The sequence below is a fragment of the Armigeres subalbatus genome, chromosome 1 (assembly GCF_024139115.2).
Source record: "Armigeres subalbatus isolate Guangzhou_Male chromosome 1, GZ_Asu_2, whole genome shotgun sequence".
NCBI classification, from domain to species: Eukaryota; Metazoa; Arthropoda; class Insecta; order Diptera; family Culicidae; genus Armigeres; species Armigeres subalbatus.
The window spans coordinates 251,436,077-251,463,834 of record NC_085139.1 but is presented as its reverse complement, the minus strand read 5'-3'; the positions used below and the strand labels follow the sequence as shown (position 1 = coordinate 251,463,834).

The window sequence follows — 27,758 nt, the reverse complement described above, 5'->3', positions numbered from 1 at the left end:
GGAATTGGGGGATAGCGAAGTTGGATTTTTCTCACAATCCGTACGTTAAACCTAACTTCGGAAGTGGTGCGCTGTTTTCATATCGCGAAGCGCTATTCAGCGCACCACTTCCGAAGTTAGGTTTAACGTAAGGATCGTGAGAAAAATCCAACTTCGCTAGCACCCAATTTCGGGTTTCAACTGGAGTGAGTATATCTCTAACATACTCCATCACGCTGTTTTGAAAATAATGACTAATCGTTTGTTAGTATTGTACGTGGATTTCCCTATTGGACCCGACCGTTCGAAATAGTCGCTCCTTGAGCAGTCGGTAAAATCGCCTGACTGACAAGTCCGCAACGTGCTTTTTGTTGTTACCTTCGGACTTCTCTTTCTTTTCCCGATGTTTTGACTTCTGTTTTGACAGACAAGGAGCAGAAAACAAAGTAATCTACACGCCCGTTTCAAATCACTCAGATTCTGAGTGAAATTGTATTGCCGTCTCTTTTTTTCTCACGGAAAAGTTACTCAATTTTCGTAAAAAGTGGAACTACTCAAATTTTGAGTTGTTCCACTTTTTACGAAAGTTGAGTAACTTTTCCGTGGGAAAAAAAGAGACGGCAATACAATTTCACTCAGTCTCTGAGTGATTTGAAACGTGTGTGTACAAAACATTTATTAAGTTTTGCCTAACCTTGCTGCAAAAGGGAACGTTTGAAATATGCCAGTGAACCACCTTCGAATCTATTGGTCAAGTAAATCCAAAATACTGGTGATGAAACAGCAGCAGTCATTTCGACACTGTTGTTTCATAAGGGCGAATGTCGCAAACGTAAACAATGCCTTTTCCTGCAAATTCCTCAACAACCAGGACCGCTCCCAGCTTACAACCACTTGGAACTGGTAGCGCTCCGCGCCTTCTATCGAACGGAAGTGGAAAATACCGCCAGAAGTCACTAATCTTCCTGAAATCAGCAAAAGAAGTTAATGTTTACGTTTGCGACTTTCGCCCTTATGAAACAACAATGTCGATTTATGCTTACTACTACGCATTGTCTTTATTGCAACGTGTGATTTAATGGAAAGTATTGTAATTTGCGAAAAGCTGCAGCAAACTATTTATTTCGAATAAGTCTTCAAATTTTCAGCAATCATTATCCAGTAGATGCAATATTTTATCCTTATATAATACATACTATGCGAACCTGTCCGATCTCGCTGGGGTGTTATTTTTGATCTGTCAATCATTTCATTGATTGCAGCGTCGCACTCTACACGGACAGATAAATCAACCCAAACTTTGAGTTCAATATACGCACTAATGAGAATATCGCAGAAAAAATTTACCCAAAATTGGGTAGTTTTCCCTTTCTTTCCCATGATTGCTATCAAAACTAGAGCAAGATGCAAACACCTCACCGAGGTTGCTCAGCCCAATAACCCAAATTTGAGTAAATTCAATATTCTCTATTTTGGGTTGATTAAGGTCCGCTTTGGATGAATTGAACTCAGCTTTGGGTAAATTGTTTACATGTGACTAAAGGCAAACTACCTAGTGCCAGAAAAGTCATTTTACTCAAATTTGGGTTATTGGCCCAAACCACGGTTTTGAGTGCAAACAACCCACTTTTGGGTAGGGCGGGCTTGGTAGTCATATGGCTACTGCTTCTGCCTCATACGCAGGAGGTCGTGGGTTCAATCCCAGGTCCGTTCCATTCTCCTACTTTGTATCTTTCTCTTTATTTCTCATGTTCTAGCAATCGCTAGAACTGGAAATGGACTTCCATACCGTTTCCATTACTATTCCTATACCTTCAACTTGAGTATTCTAACAGTGATCTGCTAGAATTGGAAATGAACTATAAAGCTCGTTTCCTACATCCAATTAGAAATTCCATCAGTTACCTTCTCCTATCTATCACATTGGCAGCTCGTTAACCAAGACGGACCTCTGCCTCTCCAACCTAACCCAGAAATTCCAACAAATTCCGCATGAACTCGTGGCAAGTGCAGAGGTATATTCGGCTTGCAGTGGGCGAGTGATTGCATCATCATTTCCTCCCCTTCCCTACATTGACTTGCATTCTGACGTGGCAGGCGCCAGTATGACCTAACAAATGAGATCACCAGTACTTGTACATTGAAGATGTGTGCTAGTCCCAAGCAAACATCTGTTGGTTCCCTGTGCAAGAACAGCTGATCTGGTCATAATGGAGTAGCAACTACGAGCAGTCAATCAAGCTCAAACAACCCACTTTTGGGTAGTTTTGGTTTTCAGTGTAGATCGATTCCAGTTCGAAACTGTTGCATTTTGACAATTTTCCAACTTCCCCCTCTAATTGATCAACAACAATTCTAGACCAACATTTGAAAAGGGCGTAACAGCCAAAATTTATTCCTTCTTATTATTTATCTACATATATGTGGACGAAGAATCAGACAGAATAAATTTTGGCTGTTACGCCCTTTTCAAATGTTAGTCTAGAATTGAAAATCTCGTGTCCTTCGTTTTTTGGAATATTTAAAATTGGCAGTGGTTTTGCTGCAAATCATACCCTTAGGAAACCCGAAAAATTTCCGGTGTCCATGAACCGGCCGGATATTAAGAACAAGGAGTGGAAACTAGAAGAGCTTCTGCATCCAATGATCCCGGTTCTATAAAAACCGTTCATTTTAAGCAAAGTTATGCCAATTTGAATTTCGATAAAATTTTGCCTCTTAATCATTTATCTAAGAGACCGTACACATATTACGTTAGCACTTATGGGGGAGGAGGGGGTCTGTCGTTTTCTTACGCACCATGTAAATTAAAAATCATTTGTATGAAAAAAAATCTTACATGGGGGGAGGGGGAGTCGAAAAACCCAGAAAAAATGCTTACGTAAGCTGGCTTAAGCTTAGGAGAGGTGAAATTCTGACGTTGCCGCACTGTTCCCGAGCGTACCAGTTGGTGAAACACTGCATAGCCTTCGCAAGCACTTGGAACAAAGCAGAGTACCTCCTAATCACGTCGAGGCGTACATTACCGTGGCTCAGGTGTGTATGGACCAAAACTTTTTTACCTTTAGGAGGAAGTTTTATACGCAACAACATAGTGCAATTAAATTCACTGTGGAAAAAGATTTGGATGGCAAACTCCCCTTTCTTGACCTTATGATCACGAAAACAGAAGATTGTGTCCTGAAGTTTGGAATATACCGAAAACCCACATCAACTGACCGTTACATTACATCCGATTCCAATAATTTTTGGGCCCAGAAATTTGTAAAAATGATTCTCCGTAAGCACAATCGTAAAAAACACTGTCAAGAAGTCACTAAACTGGAACCAGAAACAGACAAGTGTAGAAGAATAAGTGTACCATTTTATCCCAGACTAACAAACCCAATTAACTGGGAGAATTTGAAACTGTTAAAAACAGTAAGGAAAAACTCCCAGCTCAACGCTTGGGAGTCAATGTTCATCACAAATGCCAAAGAACAGCTGATAAATGAAGACCCATCGTATCCAGCTTTTTCGGCCTGGCTGAAACCAACCTTCCCTAATTTAAATTGAAACCGAACGTGTGCGAGCAACATGCTTGGGATCAAGAACACTTTGAAACAATGTTCGTTACGTTCGGCAAAACTTACCTCTTTTTGAAATCATTATCCACCAGGGTTATCGCCCACCGAAGACTCGACTGATCCCGCTTCGCCTCCCTTCCAATGTACGCTTGAACTTTGCTGAGGTCAATCTTCATCAGTTCCTCATAGAGACCCTTCTCCTTCTTGTCCACCCTCTTCAGCACAACGATCTCCTTCCCGATCAGCTGCAGCTTGTAACTCCGCAGTGTTTTCGTTTTCCGATCGGCGAACTTCAGCTCGGTGGTGGGCGTGAGGAGTGGCGACTTCTGAATGTGTCGATAGACGTCGTTCAACGTTGTGGTTTGTCTGATCGATAAGTAGTTATTCTTCCGATCGACGTCGTTCCAGTAAGTCCACCTGAAATCAACGCTCATTAATTGCTTGAGGAACCTCATAGCAAAATCATCCAACTTACCTCAACACAACCTCCAATGCCCTCTCGCTATAGTGGATGGGTCGAGTCAACGAACCATCTCCGATTACCTCGTACAGGGTCAGCTTGTACCACTGGAACGGAGTCTTCCCCGCCAGTTCCTTGCAAATGTCGGAAGCCGTTTTGGTCGGAGTGATCGTAACATTGATCTGGGTCTTCTCCTCACTCGCTGCCTTACTGCTTCCCTCGTCGCACTCAATCGCGATCCATACCTTCAAATCGCCGGAATCTTTTACCGTGTCGGATAGATTTTCCGCCGCGGCGTGGTATTTTTGCAACACTTTCAGCATGAGCAGCTCCTTCTTGACCTCCTCCGGGGTGATCGTGAATAGGTTTTTGTAGAGCTTGATCAAATCCGCCACAACGTCCGCCTCTTCTTGACTGTACGTCACCTGTTCGGCTTCCAAATTCTGAGTGGAGTTCGCCATCAGCGTTGATCCCCAGATCATGGCCAGGTTCGGTACACCCATCTTGTTGTGCTGCTCAAGCGACGCGATGAAGTTAAGGTGCCCAATCAGCTTCTTCAATGTGTGATATTCCACTTTTGGCAGACGTGAGAGCAGCTCCTTGTAGGAATCGATTTTGTCCTTCACGGACTTCAAACTGGAGATACTGACGAAACTTATCGAATAGCTTCCAAAAAATGAACTTGGAATGTCCCGAATGAACTTCTTCAACGCCCCAGCGACGTCGTATTCGTTGAATTCTCCGCGAATGAGCTGAACCGCAAATGCGTCCTCCTTGAAGAGTTGTAGAATTTTGGTGACCTGACTAGACGATCCAGACTTGCGGTAAATTCCCTCGGACATCGAACCATGTGCGTAGATGAAGTTGACGCACTTGTCGATGAGCACGGGGACGTCGTTCTTGGTCAACTGTTGGCTGTGAATGCTGCTTCCGTTTTTATGCGCCGTATCCTTGATGATCTTCTTCCATATCTGGGTCTCCCTCGGAGACGCCATGATGAAATACAACGTGGCATACGGCGGGCAGTCAATGAACAGCGACGGTCCGGATTCCGTGTGTAGATTCCGAATCGATTCATCCGATTCGATACCTCCGATGCATCGAGCCTTCCGCAGATCCAACTGCTCCAGCTGATGGTCTTGGTAGTTGTAGAAGTATAACCGACGCTTCGTCAACAGCAGCCATGCTCCGCTCCAGCTGGACGAAACGGACTTCTTCATATAACACCAACCGGCGCGGGTGAACTCCGCCAGACACGTTTCCGGGAAAACCTCCGTCACAGAGTGCAATATCTTTGCCATCCACAAGTTCCTGTCCGAGCGTTTGTGTACTCCGAACATGTACGACTGTCGTAACGTTTTTACATTGCCACTATTGTTGCTCGTAATCACCAAATTAGGGTTGGTCAGAAGCTGCTGATTTGACCCGGAACTTCCTTCCTTCTTCGGCATTGCCAGCACAACTTCAAAGCAGTGTAGATCCGGCCCTCCTTCGTTGTTGAACTTGTGCTGAACCACGCACTGCAAACTTAATATGAACTTCAGGTGCAACGTCTCCTTGGGCTGAGTTTTCTGAGGATCCTGATACGTCTGGATGATCTTTTCCTTCAGTACGGCCGACCGCGGCGCCAACTCGTTGAACACATCTCCGATCATACCGGATGGGAACTTCAAAACGTGTCCCTGATGACTGATGAGCCTCTCGGTCAACAAGGGCTTCGGGATCATCTCCAGTACGGTTAGAGTGTCTCCCTTTGCTTTGAAGCTGGACTTGCGCTTCAGGGCGTTCAACAGTTTGGACTTTACACTGGATTTGTTGGTGGATGGTCCGGGCAAGGGTTCGCCCGTAGCTTCTGCACCAATTGCTTCCATGTACGAAGGAAGATACGAATCATCCTCGTTGATTCGTGACAACTCCGAGGGAAGTTCCTTGTGGATCTTGTCCACCGACTTGCCGTCGATCTTTTCATTCAAGGGGTTTACATTTGTAGTTTTGAGGAATTTTTCTGGTTCTGGTTCGGTAGCGTCATCCGGCACAAACCAACTTGTTTGTGGACTCTGACTGCTGGATGGATAGCTCAAATCGGCTGGATCGCGACTCGCCTCCGGTTCATCCACCCTTGCTAGGTACGGTTCGATTTCCGCTTCTTCAACCAGATTTTCGATGCTGTCCGAGGGTAAGTTCAGATTTTGATGGATGATCATACTCCTCTTGGGACTGCGGGACTTTTTTCGATGCGGAATCGGCGGCGGATCTTTATTGGGAGGTCCGGGATCATCCTTCGTTGTTGATTCCAGTAGTGAATCCGATCTTTTCGGTGGCTTTGGGAGCCCCTTGGGGACGTCTTCCGGCACCAGGTTTTCATCCGACGATTCCAGCTTGACGCTTCGTCCGTAGGACTCTGCACTCAGAATGTTCTCGATCAAGGTGAGTTCGTCTTTATCGCCAGTCTTTTCCATGATGACCGCCAGCGATCGTCGATGAGCCAACGGATCGAATTCGTCGATGATATCCATTATGGACACCTCATCGTAATCGTGTTTCGCAGGCCGAGAATTCAGCGGCTCTGGTCTGAGTAGAGATGTTTCCATCTCGCAGATTTGTCCATAAAGCTGATCGTTGGCGTACGTTGGCTCTGGAGTACTTATACTGGAGCTATCTTCATCCTCGTCATTTTCATGACGTGCATTGCGATTACTGATGTCATAGAAGTTCCACGAGTCGGAGCGCAGATTCATATTGTTGCGCAAGTCGTCGATTGACGACGTTCTACGTGAAAAGACGCGATGCACCGAGTTACAGGTTGCTCTTCGAGAATCTGGAGCCGATGAACTACCCACCGCGACGTTTTCGTAGTTTTCAGATTTCTTCCGAATCTTTATACGTTTCAACATCTCCGGTAGATTATTATTGTCTTCCTCGGAAGAACTACTGGAAGGCGATCGCGGAATGATATTCAACTTGCCGTACGGATTTTCACGCGCTTTGGAAGTTTCTGCTGCTTGAAGTACTGGTGCGGGAAATTTCGGCGGTGGAATATTTTCGGCGCTGCTTCCAATGTCGATCTCCCGCACTGAATCGATGTAGAACTTGCTCTCATACAGATTTGACTCACTCTTATTTTTCTGCCGCAGAGGTCCCGGCGATGGGATTCCCCCACTTCTGTCCTTCTTTGGCAGAACCTTACTGTACAGACTCTGGCTCAGTCCGGAGTTTCTCGTAAACATCCCGGTCGAAGAGGGATTCGTCGACGACGAAGACACGGACGCCAAGCTCATGCTACTATTTGACTTGGACTTGCTCGATTCCGTGTACGGTGGCGGTTCCTCGAAATTTGTCCTTTTGGCATTTTTTGGAATGTCGTAAGTGGATGCGGAGGACGTCGACCCTTGGGTCAGGTCGTCCCGGTTATTGACCTTATTGTTGAGGGGACTATTGAACTGGATGTTCTTCATGAGATCACTATTCTCCGGAGGCACGGTTTGCCTTCGTTCCAAAAACTCCTGATCGTCTGTCGTACTATTGCTGCGGCTTGTTTTGCCTTCCTTATTGCGTGCCAACGAAAGCGACAGCTTATCTTCCGCTAAACTGTTGATCGATTTGCTAACGCTCTTCAGTTTACTCGATGCTTCAGTCCCCCAGCTTTTGAAGTTTTTGTCCAGTTTGGTCGCAACCTTTTTGGATTTGTGCGTTACCCTCTCCGTGATAGACTCCGTCAATAGTTTCGAGGTCATTCCAATCGATTTGAACAGCTCTCTGCAATTGACAAATTTGAAATTATTAAATTTGGTGTTTCTTGGTAACTCATTAAACTCACCCTGGAGATGTGGTCTTGTACTTTCGGCCACTGCTGTCACCACTCCCAATCGACACCCCATCCGACGACTCATTCGGATTCCCCAACCCAGGGATGGGTTCCCCTTCGAAGCTGAACATTCGGCTGCTGGTGGAAGTCCTCGGTGAGGTCGCCTCCGAGCTCGTTCCGCGCAGATCGTTGTGAACGGTCGTGAAGCCGGGACTGCTCGCCGGGAGAGGCGGACGCGGAGGAGACCGTTTTATGGCACCTGTTGCTGTTGGCGTGGTGGTGGCATTCGCCGAGGCCGGAGTTACGTTCTGATACTGAGTGGAGTCTCCTTCGTCATCCTGAATCACGAGCTTGGTTCGTCTTGGCGCGGGAACCGGTCGAGAGTTGGCATTTGCGGCAGAGTTGATGCTTTGGGCTTGGGGAGTGCTGCTGGCTTTTGGAAAGGGGATTTCATAGTTTTCGTAGTCCACCTTTCGATACAGAGATGGGACGCTGCCCTGATCAAGCTTCGGATAGATGGATGGAATGCTGGAACCGATGCTGTCCGGTTCGTCTTGGCTGATGGCAAGTGAAGAGCTGTGGTTAGGCTTTTGGCGGGGTCTTGGGACTGGCATAGGGGTTGCTGATGTCGGGTCTGCCATGGCTGAGGATTATCTATTAGACAAAAAGAAACAAATGACAGACAATGAACAGACAAGACAATAAACATATGAGATACAATGAGAAATTTATCGAATGTAGATGGCTTTTAAAGCATTGAAAAAATAATCATAATTTAGTAAATGAGTGGATTCGGCCACTTTTTGAATGATTCGCAGGAGGTCGTGGAATCAATCCCAGGTCCGTTCCCAGGCTTTGAAACAAATTCTCGGCTAGATTTAAAACAAATCCTCAGTAGAATTTGGAACAAATCCTCAGCATGATTTGGAACAAATCCTCAGCATGATTTGGAACAAATCCTTAGCAGGATTGGGAACAAATCTTCATCAGAATTTGGAACAAATCCTCGCAGGATTTGGAACAAATTCTCGGTAGGATTTGGACAAATCCTTGGCAGGAATTGGTACAAAACCTCGGCAAGATTTGGAACAAATCCTCGGCAGGCTTTGGAACGAATCCTCGGCAGGATTTGGAACAAATCTTCGGCAGGATTTGTTCCAAATCTTTGGCAGGATTTGGAACAAATCCTTGGCAGGATTTGGAATCCTCGACAGGATTTGGAACAAATCCTCGGCAGGATTTAGAACAAATCCTAGACAGGATTTGGAACAAATCTTTGGCAGGATTTTAAGCTAATCCTGGGCAGGATTTGGAACAAATCCTCGGCAGGATTTGAAATTAATCCTCGACAGGATTTGGAAGCAATCTTCGGCATGATTTGGAAGAAATCTTCGGCAAGATTTGAGTTATATCATCGGCTGTATTTGAAACTTATCCTCGGCAGTATTTGAAACTAATCCTCAGCAGAATTGGAACAAATCCTCGACAGGATTTGAAACAAATTCTCGGCAAGATTTGGAGCAAATCCTCGGCAGGATTTGGAAGAAGTCCTCGGCAGGAATTGAAACTAATCCTCGACAAGATTTGAAACTAATCCTTGGCAGGATTTGGAACAAAACCTCGGCAGGATTTGGAACAAATATTACGCAGAACTTAGAAAAAAACCTCGGCAGGATTTGAAACAAATCCTCGGCAGGATTTGGAACAAATCTTCGGCAGGATTTTGAACAAACCCGCGACAGGATTTGGAGCAAACCCTAGCCAGGATTTGGAACAAATCCTCGACAGGATTTGAAACAAATCCTCGGCAGGATGTGGAACAAATTCTCGGCAGGATTCGAAACATATCCTCAGCATGATTTGAAACAAATCTTCGACAGGATTTGAAACAAATTCTCGGCAAGATTTGCAACAAATCCTCGGCAGGATTTGGAACAAATCCTTGACAGGATTTAGAACTAATCCTCGGCAGAATTTGAAACTAATCCTCGACAGGATTTGGACGAAATCCTCGGCAGGATTTGGAAGAAATCCTCGGCAAGATTTGAAACAAATCCTCGGCGGTATTTGAAACTAATCCTCGGCAGGATTTGAAACTAATCCTCGACAGGATTTGGAAGAAATCCTCGGCAGGATTTGGAAGAAATCCTCGGCAAGATTTGAAACAAATCCTCGGCTGTATTTGAAACTATTCCTCGGCAGGATTTGAAACTAATCCTCGGCAGGATTTGAAACTAATCCTCGCAGGATTTGGAACTAATTCTCGGCAGGATTTGGAAGAAATCCTCGGCAGGATTTGCGTAAAATCCTCGGCAGGATTTGAAACAAATCCTCGACCGGATTTGGAAGAAATCCTCGGCAGGATTTGGAGCGAATTCTCGGTAGGATTTGGAACAAATCCTCTGCTGGAATTGGACCAAATTATTATCAGGATTTGAAACAAATTCTCGGCAGGATTTAAAACAAATCCTCAGTTGAATTTGGAAGAAATCCTCAGCATGATTTGGAACAAATCCTCGGTAGGATTTGGAACAAATCATTGGCAGGATTTGGAACAGATCTTCGGCAGGATTTGGAACAAATCCTCGGCAAGAATTGGAACAAATCCTTGGCAGGATTTGGAATCCTCGGCAGGATTAGGAACAAATCCTCGGCAGGATTTGGAATTAATCCTCGAAAGGATTTGGAAAAAATCCTCGGCAGGATTTGGAATAAATCCTCAGCAGGATTTGGAAGAAATCCTCAGAAAGATTTGAAATGAATCTTCGGCTGTATTTGAAACTTATCCTCGGAAGGATTTGGAACTAATCCTCAGCAGAATTGGAACAAATCCTCGACAGGATTTGAAACAAATTCTCGGCAAGATTTGGAACAAATCCTAGGCATGATTTGGTAGAAATCCTCGGCAGGATTTGGAAGAAATCCTCGGCAGGATTTGAAACTAATCCTCAACAGTATTTGAAACTAATCCTTGGCAGGATTTGGAGCAAAACCTCGGCAGAATTTGGAACAAATATTCGACAGGATTTGGAAAAAAACCTCGGCAGGACTTGGAACAAATCTTCGGCAGGATTTGAAACAAATCCTAGGCAGGATTTGGACCAAAACCTTGGCAGGATTTGAGGATTTGGAAGAAATCCTCGGCAGGATTTTGAAGAAATCCTCGGCTGGATTTGGAACAAATCTTCGGTAGGATTTGGGACAAATCCTCGGCAAGATTTGAATTAAATCCTCGGCTGTATTTGAAACTTATCATCGGTCGCATTTGGAACAAATCCTCGACAGGATTTGGAATAAAACCTCGGCAGGATTTGGAACAAATCCTCGGCAGGATTTGGAACAAAACCTCGACAGGATTTGGAACAAAACCCCGGCAGAATTTGGAACAAATCCTCGGCAGGATTTGGAACAAAACCTCGACAGGATTTGGAACAAAACCCCGGCAGAATTTGGAACAAATCTTCGGCAGGATTAGGAACAAATCCTTAGCAGGATTTGGAACAAATCCTCTGCAAGATTTGAAATAAATCCTCGGCTGTAATTGAAACTTATCCTCGGCAGGATTTGAAACAAATCCTCAGTAGAATTTTGAAGAAATCATCAGAAGGATTTGGAAGAAATCCTCAGCAGAATTTGGAACAAATCCCCGGCAGGATTTGGAGCAAACTCTAGGCAGGATTTGGAACAAATCCTCGACAAGATTTGGAACAAATCCTCGACAAGATTGGGCACAAATCCTCGACAGGATATTAACAAATCCTCGAAATGATTTGGAACAAATCCTCGGCAGAATTTGGAACAAATCCTAGACAGGATTTGGAACAAATCCTCGACAGGATTAGGAAGAAATTCTCGACAAGATTTGGAACAAATCCTCTGCAGTATTTGGAACAAATCCTCGACTGGATTTGGAATAAATCCTCGATCGGATTAGGAACAAATCCTCGACAAGATTTGGAACAAATTCTCGACAAGATTGTGCACAAATCCTCGACAGGATTGAAAAAAAATCCTCGACAGGATTGGGAACAAATTCTCGACAAGATTGGGAACGAATCCTCGACAGGATTGAGAAAAAATCCTCGACAGGATTTGGAACAAATTCTCGACAAGATTTGGAACAAATTCTCGACAAGATTGGGCACAAATCCTCGACAGGATTGAAAAAAAATCCTCGTCAGGATTTGGAACAAATTCTCGACAAGATTTGGAACAAATCCTCGACAGGATTGGGAACAAATCCTCGACAAAATTTCGAACAAATCCTCGACAGGATTGAGAACAAATCCTCGACAGGATTTGGAACAAATTCTCGACAAGATTTGGAACAAATCCTCGACAGGATTTGGAAGAAATTCTCGACAAGATTTGGAACAAATCCTCGACAGGATTGAGAACAAATCCTTGACAGGATTTGGAACAATTCCTCGACAAGATTTGGAACAAATCCTCGACAGGATTGGGAACAAATCCTCGACAGGATTTGGAACAAATTCTCGACAAGATTTGGAACAAATTCTCGACAAGATTGGGCACAAATCCTCGACAGGATTGAAAAAAAATCCTCGTCAGGATTTGGAACAAATTCTCGACAAGATTTGGAACAAATCCTCGACAGGATTGGGAACAAATCCTCGACAAAATTTCGAACAAATCCTCGACAGGATTAAGAACAAATCCTCTACAGGATTTGGAAGAAATTCTCGACAAGATTTGGAACAAATCCTCGACAGGATTGAGAACAAATCTTTGACAGGATTTGGAACAAATCCTCGACAAGATTTGGAACAAATCCTCGACAGGATTTGGAACAAATCTTCGACAGGATTTGGAATAAATCCTCGACAGGATTGGGAACAAATCCTCGACAGGATTAGGAACAAATCCTAGACAAGATTTGAAACAAATGCTCGACAAGATTGGGCACAAATCCTCGACAGGATTGAGAAAAAATCCTCGTCAGGATTTGGAACAAATCCTCGACAGGATTGAGAACAAATCCTCGACAGGGTTTGGAACAAATGCTCGACAAGATTGGGCACAAATCCTCGACAGGATTGAGAAAAAATCCTCGTCAGGATTTGGAACAAATTCTCGACAAGATTTGAAACAAATCCTCGACAGGATTGGGAACAAATCCTCGACAAGATTTGGAACAAATCCTCGACAGGATTGAGAACAAATCCTCGACAGGATTTGGAACAAATTCTCGACAACATTTGGAACAAATCCTCGACAGGATTGGGAACAAATCCTCGACAAGATTTCGAACAAATCCTTGACAGGAGTGAGAACAACTCCTCGACAGGGTTTGGAACAAATTCTCGACAAGATTTGGAACAAATCCTCGACAGGATTTGGAAGAAATTCTCGACAAGATTTGGAACAAATCCTCGACAGGATTGAGAACAAATCCTCGACAGGATTTGGAACAAATTCTCGACAAGATTTGGAAAAAATCCTCGACAGGATTGAGAACAAATCCTCGACAGGATTTGGAACAAATTCTCGACAAGATTTGGAACAAATCCTCGGCAGGATTTGGAACAAATCTTCGACAGGATTTGGAATAAATCCTCGACAGGATTGGGAACAAATCCTCGACAGGATTAGGAACAAATCCTAGACAAGATTTGAAACAAATGCTCAACAAGATTGGGCACAAATCCTCGACAGGATTGAAAAAAAATCCTCGTCAGGATTTGGAACAAATTCTCGACAAGATTTGGAACAAATCCTCGACAGGATTTGGAAGAAATTCTCGACAAGATTTGGAACAAATCCTCGACAGGATTGAGAACAAATCCTTGACAGGATTTGGAACAAATCCTCGACAAGATTTGGAACAAATCCTCGACAAGATTGAGAACAAATCCTCGACAGGATTTGGAACAAATCCTCGATAGGATTTGGAACAAATCTTCGACAGGATTTGGAATAAATCCTCGACAGGATTGGGAACAAATCCTCGACAGGATTAGGAACAAATCCTAGACAAGATTTGAAACAAATGCTCGACAAGATTGGGCTCAAATCCTCGACAGGATTGAGAAAAAATCCTCGTCAGGATTTGGAACAAATTCTCGACAAGATTTGGAACAAATCCTCGACAAGATTGGGCACAAATCCTCGACAGGATTGAAAAAAAATCCTCGTCAGGATTTGAAACAAATTCTCGACAAGATTTGAAACAAAACCTCGACAGGATTGGGAACAAATCCTCGACAAGATTGGGCACAAATCCTCGACAGGATTGAGAAAAAATCCTCGTCAGGATTTGGAACAAATTCTCGACAAGATTTGGAACAAATCCTCGACAGGATTGAGAACAAATCCTCGACAGGGTTTGGAACAAATGCTCGACAAGATTGGGCACAAATCCTCGACAGGATTGAGAAAAAATCCTCGTCAGGATTTGGAACAAATTCTCGACAAGATTTGGAACAAATCCTCGACAGGATTGAGAAAAAATCCTCGACAGGATTTGGAACAAATCCTCGACAGGATTGGGAACAAATCCTCGACAAGATTTCGAACAAATCCTTGACAGGAGTGAGAACAACTCCTCGACAGGGATTGGAACAAATTCTCGACAAGATCTGGAACAAATCCTCGCCAGGATTTGGAAGAAATTCACGACAAGATTTGGAAAAATCCTCGACAGGATTGGGAACAAATCCTCGACAGGAGGTGGAACAAATTCTCGACAAGGTTTGGAACAGTTCCTCGGCAGGATTTGGAACGAATCTTCGACAGGATTTTGAATAAATCCTCGACAGGATTGGGAACAAATCCTCGACAGGATTAGGAACAAATCCTAGACAAGATTTGAAACAAATGCTCGACAAGATTGGGCACAAATCCTCGAAGGATTGAAAAAAAAAAAATCCTAGTCAGGATTTGGAACAAATTCTCGACAAGATTTGGAACAAATCCTCGACAGGATTGGGAACAAATCCTCGACAAAATTTCGAACAAATCATCGACAGGATTAAGAACAAATCCTCGACAGGATTTGGAACAAATTCTCGACAAGATTTGGAACAAATCCTCGACAGGATTTGGAAGAAATTCTCGACAAGATTTGGAACAAATTCTCGACAGGATTTGGAAGAAATTCTCGACAAGATTTGGAACAAATCCTCGACAGGATTGAGAACAAATCCTTGACAGGATTTGGAACAAATCCTCGACAAGATTTGGAACAAATCCTCGTCAGGATTTGAAACAAATTCTCGACAAGATTTGAAACAAAACCTCGACAGGATTGGGAACAAATCCTCGACAAGATTTGGCACAAATCCTCGACAGGATTGAGAAAAAATCCTCGTCAGGATTTGGAACAAATTCTCGACAAGATTTGGAACAAATCCTCGACAGGATTGAGAACAAATCCTCGACAGGGTTTGGAACAAATGCTCGACAAGATTGGGCACAAATCCTCGACAGGATTGAGAAAAAATCCTCGTCAGGATTTGGAACAAATTCTCGACAAGATTTGAAACAAAACCTCGACAGGATTGGGAACAAATCTTCGACAAGATTGGGCACAAATCCTCGACAGGATTGAGAAAAAATCCTCGTCAGGATTTGGAACAAATTCTCGACAAGATTTGGAACAAATCCTCGACAGGATTGAGAACAACTCCTCGACAGGGTTTTGAACAAATTCTCGACAAGATTTGGAACAAATCCTCGACAGGATTTGGAAGAAATTCTCGACAAGATTTGGAACAAATCCTCGACAGGATTGAGAACAAATCCTCGACAGGATTTGGAACAAATTTTTTTTTTTTTTTTTCATTTCTTTATTTGGTAGGCATTCTGTGTTTCTTAACCGCTACTGTGCCGTGATCTACTGTGGTATTCTGATGTACAGAATCCACATAGAATCTATTTTTAGACATTCGTTATTGTTATCATTGCCGGGTCCATCTCATCGTGAGTCCATTGTGTCCATTTGTCCATATCGTGAAATCCAATTGCTCGATGCATTGTTCGGTTGCCGTTTATCCGGTTACGTTGGAGGAATGCCTCCGAGAAGAACAATTTGTCAGTCGTCATTGGGCAGCCGTGTCGGTAGAACGCGCACCCCAAAACGCAACCGTTTGGGCTGCACCTCCGGCAACTGACAAGGGCTTGGTGAAGGGGCTGGGAATCGAACCCATGACCGTCCGCTTATGAGGCGAACGTGTAGAATTTGGAACAAATTCTCGACAAGATTTGGAACAAATCCTCGACAGGATTGAGAACAAATCCTCGACAGGATTTGGAACAAATTCTCGACAAGATTTGGAACAAATCCTCGACAGGATTGAGAACAAATCCTCGACAGGATTTGGAACAAATTCTCGACAAGATTTGGAACAAATCCTCGACAGGATTTGGAACAAATCTTCGACAGGATTTGGAATAAATCCTCGACAGGATTGGGAACAAATCTTTGACAGGATTAGGAACAAATCCTAGACAAGATTTGGAACAAATTCTCGACAAGATTTGGAACAAATCCTCGACAGGATTGGGAACAAATCCTCGACAAGATTTCGAACAAATCCTCGACAGGATTGAGAACAAATCCTCGACAGGGTTTGGAACAAATTCTCGACAAGATTTGGAACAAATCCTCGACAGGATTTGGAAGAAATTCTCGACAAGATTTGGAACAAATCCTCGACAGGATTGGGAACAAATCCTCGACAAGATTTGGAACAAATCCTCGACAGGATTGAGAACAAATCCTCGACAGGGTTTGGAACACATTCCTCGACAGGGTTTGAAACAAATCTTCGACAGGATTTGGAACAAATCCTCGGAAGGATTTGGATCAAATCATTCGCAGAATTTTCAAGAATTTCTCGACAGGATTTGGAACGAATCTTCGGCTGGGTTTGAAACAAATCCACGGCTGGAACAAATTCTAAATGAAAATTAAACAAATCCTTGGCATAATTTGAGACAAATCCTTGGTAGGACCAAATCCTCAGCTAGATGTGGAACAAATAATCGGTAGTTTTTGGAACAAATTATTTGCATGATTGGGACAGTTCCTTACCATGGTTTGGTCAAATCTCTAGCATTTGTCTCTTTTGAAGAATTTCGGGCAAACCCCTGTTTGGTTTTGAGACAAATCCTTGGCACGATTTGGCTGTGACGAATGATTGGCAAAATTTCGGACAATTGCTTGACTTTGAACAAAATATTATCAGACTTTGGGATAGTTTTTTGTCAGGGTTTACCAACCGTAAAGCGGTACACGAGGCGGTGATTCGTGTGGGCGACTGTGTGACCTCTTCAAAGCCCTTCTTGAAGCTCTTGGAGATAAGGATTGACGATAGGCTGAATTTTGGTAGCCTTGTTTATTACGTTTAAACGAAGGTGACATTATCGTCCAGTAGCTCGAGGGTGTGCTCCAGCAGACCTAAATTTCTGGCTTATATTGCCTTATCTATACTAAGATACGGTGGGGTAGCATGGGTTCCAGTTCCAGTTCCAGCTCCATATCACACAATTCCTGCCAGGCCATGATTGCTTCAGGTGCATAGGTTCGATCATACGAGACCTCCAGTCAGCCAAGAGAGGTGGACGAAACAAGCAAGTCCTCGTTTCGTCGACGAGAGAAGCAGAATGTTTTATGTTTGCGGATTGGTCAAAAAGTTGATTAGTGGAAGGTGCGTCGACAGGTGAGCCCACCGTTTCGACACGGATAACTAAACTACGTACGAGTTACTGCAACCATATTAACACGGATTGTTCTGCTAAGTTGGACCGCACATTTGATTTTTCATAGATTTCTGAGAATTAGTTATAACGAATTCTCAACCGCAGAGCTATTCGGTTTTATCTCACAGATTATCTTTGATTTTTTATTGGTCGTGAAATTTGCATCGTTTTCGCAGGGTAAGCGTATTGAGCAAGTAGCTCGAATTGATTGTCTAAATGCCATCTTCAATTCACAAAAAGTTGAACTTGATCAACTTTTGCCAAGTCAAGTGAATTTAACTGAGCTGGACAATATTCATTTGTCCCGGCAAAACGTAGCATAAGACACTGATAAATAAAGGAAAGCACCATTAATAATGGTATTTATTTTACGACGTACAATGAACATCTCTGAAAGATATTATGTTTCACAATCTTGACAGAAATAAGCACTTTGTTAAGACCCATTTGCGTGTAATCCATTCTATTATATGTACAGTGTAGCGTGTAGCGGAGAACAGTCCCAAATGCACCTCTCAAGCTTTTTCGATGTTTTCACCAATAACGCACTGCTTTAACGTGCAGATGTAAAATTAACAAAACCAGCTGCTTTTGATTATAATCTCTTATTCAAAACAACAAGGTTTTGGGATATTGAATGAATAACTAATATTGAATTGTAATGGTAACATCCGTTCAGAAATGTCCCACAAAAGATTATATGAGTAGAGCCATTTTGTCCCATATGTGCGTTTTGCACTGTTCTTCCCTACAGAAATTTCCCCACTTCGACATGCAACATGGAGAAAGCTCACGATGCTAATCGCCACCGCCCCGCAGCAAACCAATTCGCTCTGAGAAGGCAAGTGATTAATCACGCGATCGTCGCTAGACTGAATGTTTGCTTTTGCGCTGGACTGCTAATGCCACTCACTACAACCGTTATCAACACCGGTACCGGTTGATTATTGAATATGTTCTTCTTCCTGTGTTTATTTACTATGCGCACTATCTGGTGGTGGTTTGCAGTTTTGATTTGCGGATGTTTGTTGTGGCACAAGTGCCACGAGAAGGCAATCAAATCGGAAAAAGAGGTTCATCTACCCTATCCATGCCACTTGTCGTTATTTCCCTGAAGATGTTTGATAATTTCCATACGCATGAGGGGAATGTTGCAGAACCGTCAGTAAAGTGTATGTTTACATTCGCAACAATGTCGTACCGTCAATCACCGTAATTGCTGAGCTCATAATCCAGTATGCTGATCGAGCTATAATTTTAAGAACAAAACAAACCGTCTGCGTGGTGCGCAGTAGGGTGTCATTCGTAGGACATCGTCTATCGCGCTAACGACAAAGTCAAAGACGTCTACAATTTATCGTCTGGGCAGTTTGTTAATGCGATAAATATAGCATATACGAGAACGGGGAAATGATTCATCAGCGCAATTGATACACATGCATGAAATTGGAGTGGGATCTTTATGGTAATTTCTGATTCTGATTTACTATGCATACATTATTGCGAAATGGAAATTGATTGGTTTGAAGTTGAAGCAAAGGTATTTTATTCACATTGTTTTAAACTAAACATTGAAAACCGCAATTTAATCCATCCTTATTATTACCCATTGCCATTAATTCAGCAAAAATCCTCTAAAGGTTTCTAAAAAATTGGGTTCAAAAATTCTTTATGAATTATCGAGATGCTGATGAACAAGTTGACGTTTGCGGTATGAAGATTTGTTTGCGAAAGATGCCAGCCGACTGGATGAAGAAGCGACAGTGCGATTGCTGATACAGAAGCTGGGAATGCCGGAATGAAAGGTATCTCAGATTCTATATTGCCGAAAGCCCCGAAAGATTTTTATTTTATTATATTTAAAGTAACTGAGTGCTTTATTTCAATACCAAATTTTCAAAACGACTTATCTGCTCTTGTAAACTAAGATTCAAACGTTAATTTGTCGAATCTGAGAGCATTCCCACCCAAACCAACTCCACCAACAGGTAGCTGAAGTCTTCACTTATGTATTGATGGTGCTGGTTTGCGTGGGAGTGATCTTATATTCATAAATCAACATTTGAATCTTCGTTTACAAAGGCAGATAAGTCGTTTTGAAAATTTGGTATTGAAGCTGCTGGGTCAGATATCAGCCCAAGATACCGTTGCTTGCAGATTTTGAGACAGTCGCAGGAGGACTATGTCGCATCAACAAATCATGCGAGGAGTTCGAGTTGTCCAAACTAACAGAGCTGCAGTTCAAATGCCTCGTGATTGTGTGTGGATTAAAGTCGGATAAAGATGTAAAAGTGCGGTTGCGATTGCTGTCGAAGATCAAATAGCGGAACGATGTAACACTGGAGCAGCTGTTTGAAGTATACCAGCGATTGTTGAACTTGCGACATGATACATGATGAATGAAGAGCTTCGGCCACCGTGAACGCCCTCAGAAGCATACATTAGCGATATTCAAGAGTGGGTTACCGTTGAAATTCCACCAAGCCGGGGAAAACGGTGGCCAAAAATCGGAAAATTGACTTGCTTTGAATGACGTGTCTTGTATACCATTTGAAAGAAGGATAATTCAAACCTAGATTCCCAAAATTTCAGCCCTTTGTAATGAAAACTCATTGTGCCACAGACATCAAACTTAGGAAAATTGTGAAAATTAAAAAAAATGCATCTCAAACAAATACAAATTTCTCAGCGAATAACGGTCCAATTTTGGAAGTTAATACACCGTTGGAAAGATAATTGTCTAAGCTTTAAAATGGATATGCTGTTATTGACACGGTTGTTAACGGTTGATGAAAAATAGTCAAAAATGGGTAATTATTGAAAAGTGTTTTTTGTCTAAGTTGGACTATATCTAACAAGCAGGGCCGAGCAGTCTCAAGAGATCACCACCACAGTTTAGTTTGGGGTCTATAGGTCATTGCGCGCGGCAAACCTAACCTCACAATTTTGACAGGTACTGGTCCTGTTGTTTACGTTTGGGACTTAGAATTTTTTTGATTCAAATTAAATCTTCATATTTCACGATGTTGAAGACATTTCGTACATTCCGCATTGAAATATAGGTAGTTATCGATAAGTTTAGATAATTATTGATCATATAATCTAAATAATGATAGAAGTATCTCGAAATCAAAATGTAATCGTCTATAAACAACAGGACCAGTACCTGTCAAAAGTTGTGCGTGACGTCACTGCGCAATGGAGTATACTATCTGCGTAACGAGAATCCAGCTGCGCATAGCTGCGGATGAGCGTCATTTTGGCACGAAGTCGAAAAAAATGGATTTTTTTTGTTAATAACAATTATCGAGCACAAACAAAAAAAATCGTACAAATCAAATACTGCTTTAAATGTGGAACTGTTAAATGTCAAATTTAGTCTTAAAAATGTTACCCACAAAACAAACCGAAAATTATCATTCCATATAGAAACTTGATGACTGATTGTCATAATAAATTTTAATTATTAACTTTCTCTTAAAACTAAATCAAATTGACAAGCAATTCTACTCATTTTCTACATTTTCATCGAGAGCAAAATCATCATCAAGTTGTTCAACATCATCCATTAATTCGTCTAGTGCATTGTCTTCAGTGTTTACATTTTCAGAGCTGTAAAGATCTTCGAATACTTAAAGTGATTTTACAACATCTGGATATTCATGTGATACTTTCTTTCGCATTCTGCTACCTAGATTTATTGAGCTTATCAAAGGATCAGACGAGTTCATAGCTCGAAACATTTTAGATGCACTTTCACGATTTTTGATAACATGGCCAATCAAATTTACCATATTTAAATCGCTATGTCTATATGCAATTTTTCTTGTGGCTAAAAGAGCCCTCTCTATAGTGTCAACATTAGCGCCGAACATTTCATCGGTTTTCCTTCGCTTACTTCTATCACAAAGTTCATCAAATTGTTTTTGTGGACGCCCACGGCCAGTTGACGTTGAAGGTGTTTCTGCGATGTACTCTGCAAGCTCCAAATGACCGTTGAGCCAATCCTTATTGTACTTCTCAAAGCGCTCTTGTTTGCGGTGAGCCTTTTGCCACGCATTGTAAAAATGTTGTGCTACGTATTGCAACTTTTTAAGAAGTCTTTCTTCTTTGGCAAGATCAAAATTATATTTTGTTTTGATGTATTCAAATGCTTTTGTTGCATTGACTATTTGAGATTTTTTTGGATCAAAAAGTAACACGATGCTCCTATGTTCCATATTATCACAAACAATTCTTTCCAGATTTTATTCCATTAAATAACTACACAATGTACCCGTTGTTAGCGTTAAAGCCGAAAACAAACTCATGATTTGAAAATGTTTCCCCCGTTCTTTTTAATGCAAGTAGGTAGATACTATTTATTAGGAAAATAAATATACCTGAGTATAGTTGGTACAAATTGTAAAATGGCACATGAACAGAGAATTATAATCAAGGTTATTGTGAAACCATTGAAAACCCAACTGGACTAAAAAGTTTTCAATGGTTTCACAATAACCTTGATTATAATTCTATTCAAATAAAGTTATTAAACAAAGAAATTAAAAATAGGTTTTATTTTGTACAAAGCAATGAAGTTTATTTCTTATTTTTGTGATTTTTTGCAGCAGTGAACACGCATGTTGACAAAAAGAAGCGACTAAATTGATGCCATATTTCTTTGTTTCGCGATGCCATATTTCTTTGATCGCGATAACATATTCAATGAGATGGAGATCGGAACAGCTCCTTTATTTTCATCCCTGCAGTATGAAAAATGGAGACAAATCATCAACTTTGTTAAAGATGTTGATATATGTTCAGTAAAAATAACGGAAACATATTAAAAAATAATCCTTTCGACTAGTTTGATTGATTTATTTGTACGGAAAAAACCCAGATTAATCCACCTACAGTGAGATTTTGACCATTCCTTAGTTAAAAGGAAATATTTTACAGACTCCAGTATTTAAAACGAGATAAAACTACTCAGCTTCCCACGGCGATTCATCGTGAAAATGACAAAATAATTGCCTACCCAAAGGCGGATGTCATGGGATGAGTGTCAACTCAACGAATGATAACGCACTGTACTTCATGCTGCCTATTTATAAGGCGCTCGTCGGATTGAATAGCGATTGTGACATGGTATGTAACTTTCGTAATGTTGGTTGCATATATTGAACTCGTAATTTCCAGAGACCTCGATATTGATTAATCCAGAACTAACTAAATCAGTCATTGATCTGAGCGAAACTCAATAGCGTTCAATAATAACATATATTTCGCCTTATGGATGCCTAATTTGGTAAAACTAAACTTGTTTAATACCTTAAAAATAAGTGAGATTTCTATGGTAGTAAATTTCAGAATTTGCACACAGACGCACACATACATGCATATAAGTGGTCTATTAGTGTCTCAAAACATGCTCACATTTGCTATCTAGCTTCCACTGAAGAAATTTTCGAAATCCCGTTCAATTTTTACGTTTTTGCTTTTCTGAGAATATTTTTTTGTACATGCTTCTATATGTTCCTCAATTAAAATCATTTGGTTCTTTGAAACAAATCAGAAAAATTGTCATATTTCCATATCATATCATTCGTTACAATTATATTTTCAATATCAAAGTGAATTTGTTTCAAATACCATACATTTTATTTAATAATTCACGAGATTTCTTGATAGATTAATACGTAACACACCTGCGTAACGCATGCAAAGTGAAATTATAGACACTTCCGAAGGAAGGGTCAAAAATATTTCCATAGGGGGGGGGGGTTCAGATAACTTTGTGTGGGGGGGGGGGGGGGTTCGGAAGACAAAAAATTCTTCACCAGAATACCTGCTTCACAAAAGACTCCCCTTACCCGACATAGTTAAAAAATTGGGGGTCAAATCTTGGTTAGGGGGGGTGTCTTCCACCTCCACTTCTCCTGTTTAATCTTATACATAGCAACCTTATTCTATTTTTAAATTGCATTTGAACTGCCCCTAAAATTAAAAACAATCGTTCAAGTTTATTGTTTAGGAATACGTAGCTCATTACTGGGTTAAATATTAGTTACACCTTCCGGATGCGATGAAAATGCATATATATGATTAATTATATGCTAATCTTACTAGAATACTATAAAATAATGCGGAAAAACCAAAAAAAATATTTTTGGCCACCACTTTGTATGGAGCCGCCCCATAGTGCGGTGGAGCGTCCAATAAGTGCAAAGATTGTGGCAAAGTAGGCCACAAAACGAGATATTCTATCCGATATACAGAAAACAAGGTAGGCTCTTCAGAAAAATGACACTTCAAGAGTGACGCATACCCTATCGCCCAGTGATTGAATCCAAAAGAGAATTCTGCGGAGTTTTTAATTTCATTCAAGTAAAACTCAGAGGGGTTGTCTACACATCTGACTCTGAATCAGATGGTCATGGGTTCGGTTCCCACCCCCTCCACACCACCCTTAATATAGGGTAAGCCTATCAGACTATAAAAGAAAGTAAAAAGTCTACGGACGGAAAAAGAAAAATACCAACAATAATTAAGTCTATGAAATATTAAAAAAAATTCAAATAATCGATAAAGAAGAACCACTCTGATTGAAATCTCTACGGAATATAATAAGAAAAGGATGGACATAATGGCCTGTGTTGCCGGTCCAATTAATTGGGGGGTGAGCAAAAGAAGAGTACCTCCCAAAACTAGAACAAGAAGAAGAAAAAGTGAAACTCAAAACAGCTCATCAGTAATGTGTTTTAAATACATATATTCACACAAATAATAATGAATAATATTTAATTGATGTTTATTGAAATATTATGGAATGTTTAAAGATTACCCTAGCCATTTTTTTCTGGCAATAGACTTTATTGTACGTGGAACAACAATATGACAATGTGCCAAGCGATTGCAGCGGGTTTTGAGTGCTGCAGCTCAGTACGTTGGTGCTGTCTGCGAACCACGTTGCGAAGACGAATGAGATCTTTGGTCAGGGTGTCGATGGTTAGGGATTGCCTTTTCGATGGCGCAGTCGATACTTTCTGGCGTCTCTGGACGCACCTCTCAGTCGATGGTGGTGTCAACGCACTGCTGAAACCGTTGCCAGTTCGATGGTAGTTCCTGCTGGAGAGTTGGTGACGGTTGATCGACGAACCGATTTCGACCACCACCGGATAGTGATCCGAGCTGAGTTCCTGATAGACGAGCGGCTGCGATACGTTATCCATATTCGTGATGAACAGATCTATCGTCGAATGAGCCCCGGATCTGCTCAAGTGGGTGGGTAAACCGGGCTCTTGGCGCCGCGTTAGTTTGACGATGTCTCTGTGGAGGGCGGCCGATGTCCCATCGATCTCCTTGGCTTGCGTTGGGCAGTATGCCACGATGGTAGTGATGACGCCGATGGAAGTGGTGACTTCTACTCCAACGGCCTCGATGATTTTGAGCTGCAGACTTGGTAGCAGAGGATAATTGACGTTGTTCCTCAGTGCGATAGCCTCCCCTGGAGATGGACCGATCGAGTCTCATCACACGTACAGGGAAGTCCAGAATAAGGCTTGTTCGCAATAAAATCTGGACACACAGCATTGAGAATAAAAAAACGATGTTATTAGTTTATTCAACATAGTGCTCACTGCAAATGACTGTTTTCCTTGTCGTTGCTTTGATGTATGCACTAAAGTTGGTGACATTTTAATTTTCCGAGAAACAGTTGGTTCCGAAAGATTTGTCCTCCTCTGTAGTATTTGTTTCATCTTCCCATACTTCTGGTGGATCCCTAAATCCGTTTTTGTTCCAGTCTTTGGCATTCTAGTTGTTGTCACAGAAGTATCAAACTATTTCCAGACTCTATGACCAGCGCTCACGTGAAAACAAGATCTTTTTAGCCAGATTTCGAAACAAACGACCTAAATTTGAATAGCGGCTGCACATAATTTATTTCTGAACCTGCTCTCCTTCGACACCATTACCCATTAAGTAGTTGTAATACTAATAAATAAAATATTTTCTGATAGTACAAACATACGTTCATCCCGCATAGAAATAAATCGTACGCTAAATGATTTAAATTATAAGTTTTCCATTCCGCGTGTAATCATCATAACGTGTACGATACTTATACAATCATATGATTAATATATTTGCCGACCTTATAATTGAAAATTATTGACAGATTATACATGTTACAGTAATGATTACTGGAATGAGAAATGAAAAATAATCTATAGAGAAAAAAATTATACCTGATATAATTTGGGTAGTTATTCACACCTGACTGCATAAAAAGAAGTGTTTTTTAATTTTAGTGTTATAGTGACATTTCTGTCGACGGCAGTTGGTCGTCAGGCCTGAGATCACATTTTTCTTTTCAAATTCGGTGGTGAGGCAAAAAAACGAAAAGGACTAAATACGTGTAAGTTACAACTTCATTATATAAAATGGAAAATTAATCTGTTTTTGTTTCTCCAATTTTTCTTTATTCGCAGAATTATCCCTTTCCTATCACCTCAAGGGAAAACGTGAAACGTGGTGAAACGATTCTAGTCCACTTCGGACACCGGTGTTACGCCACTCCGTACTGTGCAAGCGGAATCAGCAAATCGGCCGAATCGTAAGGATATGCTTGCGAAGGTAATATAATTATCTCCTTCAATGTATTCGGTGTTCGGTTATTTGAGACATAAGGCCCAAACGCAATATCAGCGGAACGGCGACGGAAACGGCAAATTTTACAGAAAATATATGGGCTAATCGTCAAATCGGCCGTTTCCTTCCTCGTTCCGCTGTGTTGCGTGGGGCCTTTAGTTTGGGCTCATTCACAAATTTCATGACGCTTTAGGAGGTGGGAGGGTGTCTGTCCGAGTGTTACGAACCATTCAAATTTTAGAACTCTTCCATACAAAACACATTTTCGAGGGAATGGGTGGGGGTTGAAAATGGTCCATTTTAGCGTTATGTAATTTGTGAATGAACTCTGCGTCGCATCACGTCATCGCACCCTTCGTACATACATGCCATAGTGCATTAGAAAAGCACCATCATCACTTAGTAAATATTTGTTTTAATATAATTCACAGATGAAGTATCCAGCTTTCATCGTCCGAAAATGGTGGAGAGTGTGGCAAAATCAAACATTTACTGTACTTTCAGACTTACATTAGATTATTTTAAGATTTTAGAGAAAGATATGTTGTTAGAAAATTAGAAAAGTTATAAAAAATATATATATTTAATATAATAAAAACCTTTGGTGTTGGCTTACTTTATTATAAACTAGCTTTATGTACCCGGCCTTGCTCGGAATTGCCAGTTTGGTTTTCAGTTTTTTTCACAATCAGAAAAAGATAAAACCAATTGGTCAAGATTTGATTAAAAGATGGCTTTTGGAAACATTGACTGATCTTGAAGAAGGGATCGTTGTTTTGAATAGCCTTATTCCGGGCAAACGTCAATTGCTAAAAAAGGGAAAAAATTGGCCGATGCTGACCGATGAAAAAAGACCGATGACATTCATTATTTATATTTTTAAAGAAGGGATCACACCCACCATTGCCTTATTCCGGGCAAATGCCTACTTTCAAAGAAACAATCACATCCACCATCAAGAAGGAAAAACATTAATCATTGCTTTTCAATGGGCAAACCATGATTCCGATGAGGGGTAACAATTTTCATTGCTTTATACCCAGCAAATGCATGCTTTCTATGAAAGATTTTTCTGATGCTGTTCATAATTCATGTCGAATGACCTTAGGCCAAATAGTGTTGTGTTAATGGACTGCTTCATTCAGGAATATGTCCTTTGCAGGGAAATGTCATATTCTGGGATATGTGTATAGGTAAGAATCACTTTTGGAAAATATCATTTTCGTAATTTTTGAGGAAATGTTATTACTGGGAAAATGTTATTATCAAGGATTTGCTATTTTTGAGGAATTCAGGAAATTTGAAACCTCGAATGAACTAAATAAGAGGGATTTTAATTTAAGTCGTTTTCTAAGCAAAGTCCAAAGTCCCTCCCAGCCTCTCTATAATAGTTTCCTTTGGGTAGAGAATACGTGTTTACAAATTTGGTTTGAATTGACCCATGCGATAAAAAGGTATATTAAACTGTTCGTTTAATAGATATCCTCTCTCTCATTCAGCTATGACACTCCTACCCAGTCTGATATAGTCTTCCTTAAACAGAGAATACGGGTTCCAAATTTGGTGGACATCGGTAAATGGGTTCAAAAGT

The 27,758-nt window shown here is 41.3% G+C and overlaps 1 protein-coding gene and 1 long non-coding RNA gene across 3 annotated transcripts in view; one reads left to right on the top strand and one right to left on the bottom strand.

The window, feature by feature from the left end:
* LOC134206614 (uncharacterized) overlaps window positions 1-27,758 on the bottom strand; it is a 54,039-nt gene that overhangs the window by 8,837 nt on the left and 17,444 nt on the right. For both annotated transcript variants that reach the window (XM_062682344.1, XM_062682345.1), the window contains exons 2-4: window positions 7,823-8,464; window positions 4,021-7,761; window positions 3,612-3,962 (exon numbers count right to left, since the gene is read on the bottom strand). In XM_062682344.1, the coding sequence (XP_062538328.1) occupies window positions 3,612-3,962; window positions 4,021-7,761; window positions 7,823-8,451 (4,721 nt within the window). In that variant the 5' untranslated portion in view covers window positions 8,452-8,464. The remainder of the gene's footprint in view (window positions 1-3,611; window positions 3,963-4,020; window positions 7,762-7,822; window positions 8,465-27,758) is intronic.
* Window positions 25,560-26,729, top strand: LOC134212684 (uncharacterized). The gene is made up of 3 exons (XR_009979324.1): window positions 25,560-25,934; window positions 26,008-26,152; window positions 26,599-26,729. It is a non-coding gene; the product is annotated as an uncharacterized LOC134212684 (long non-coding RNA).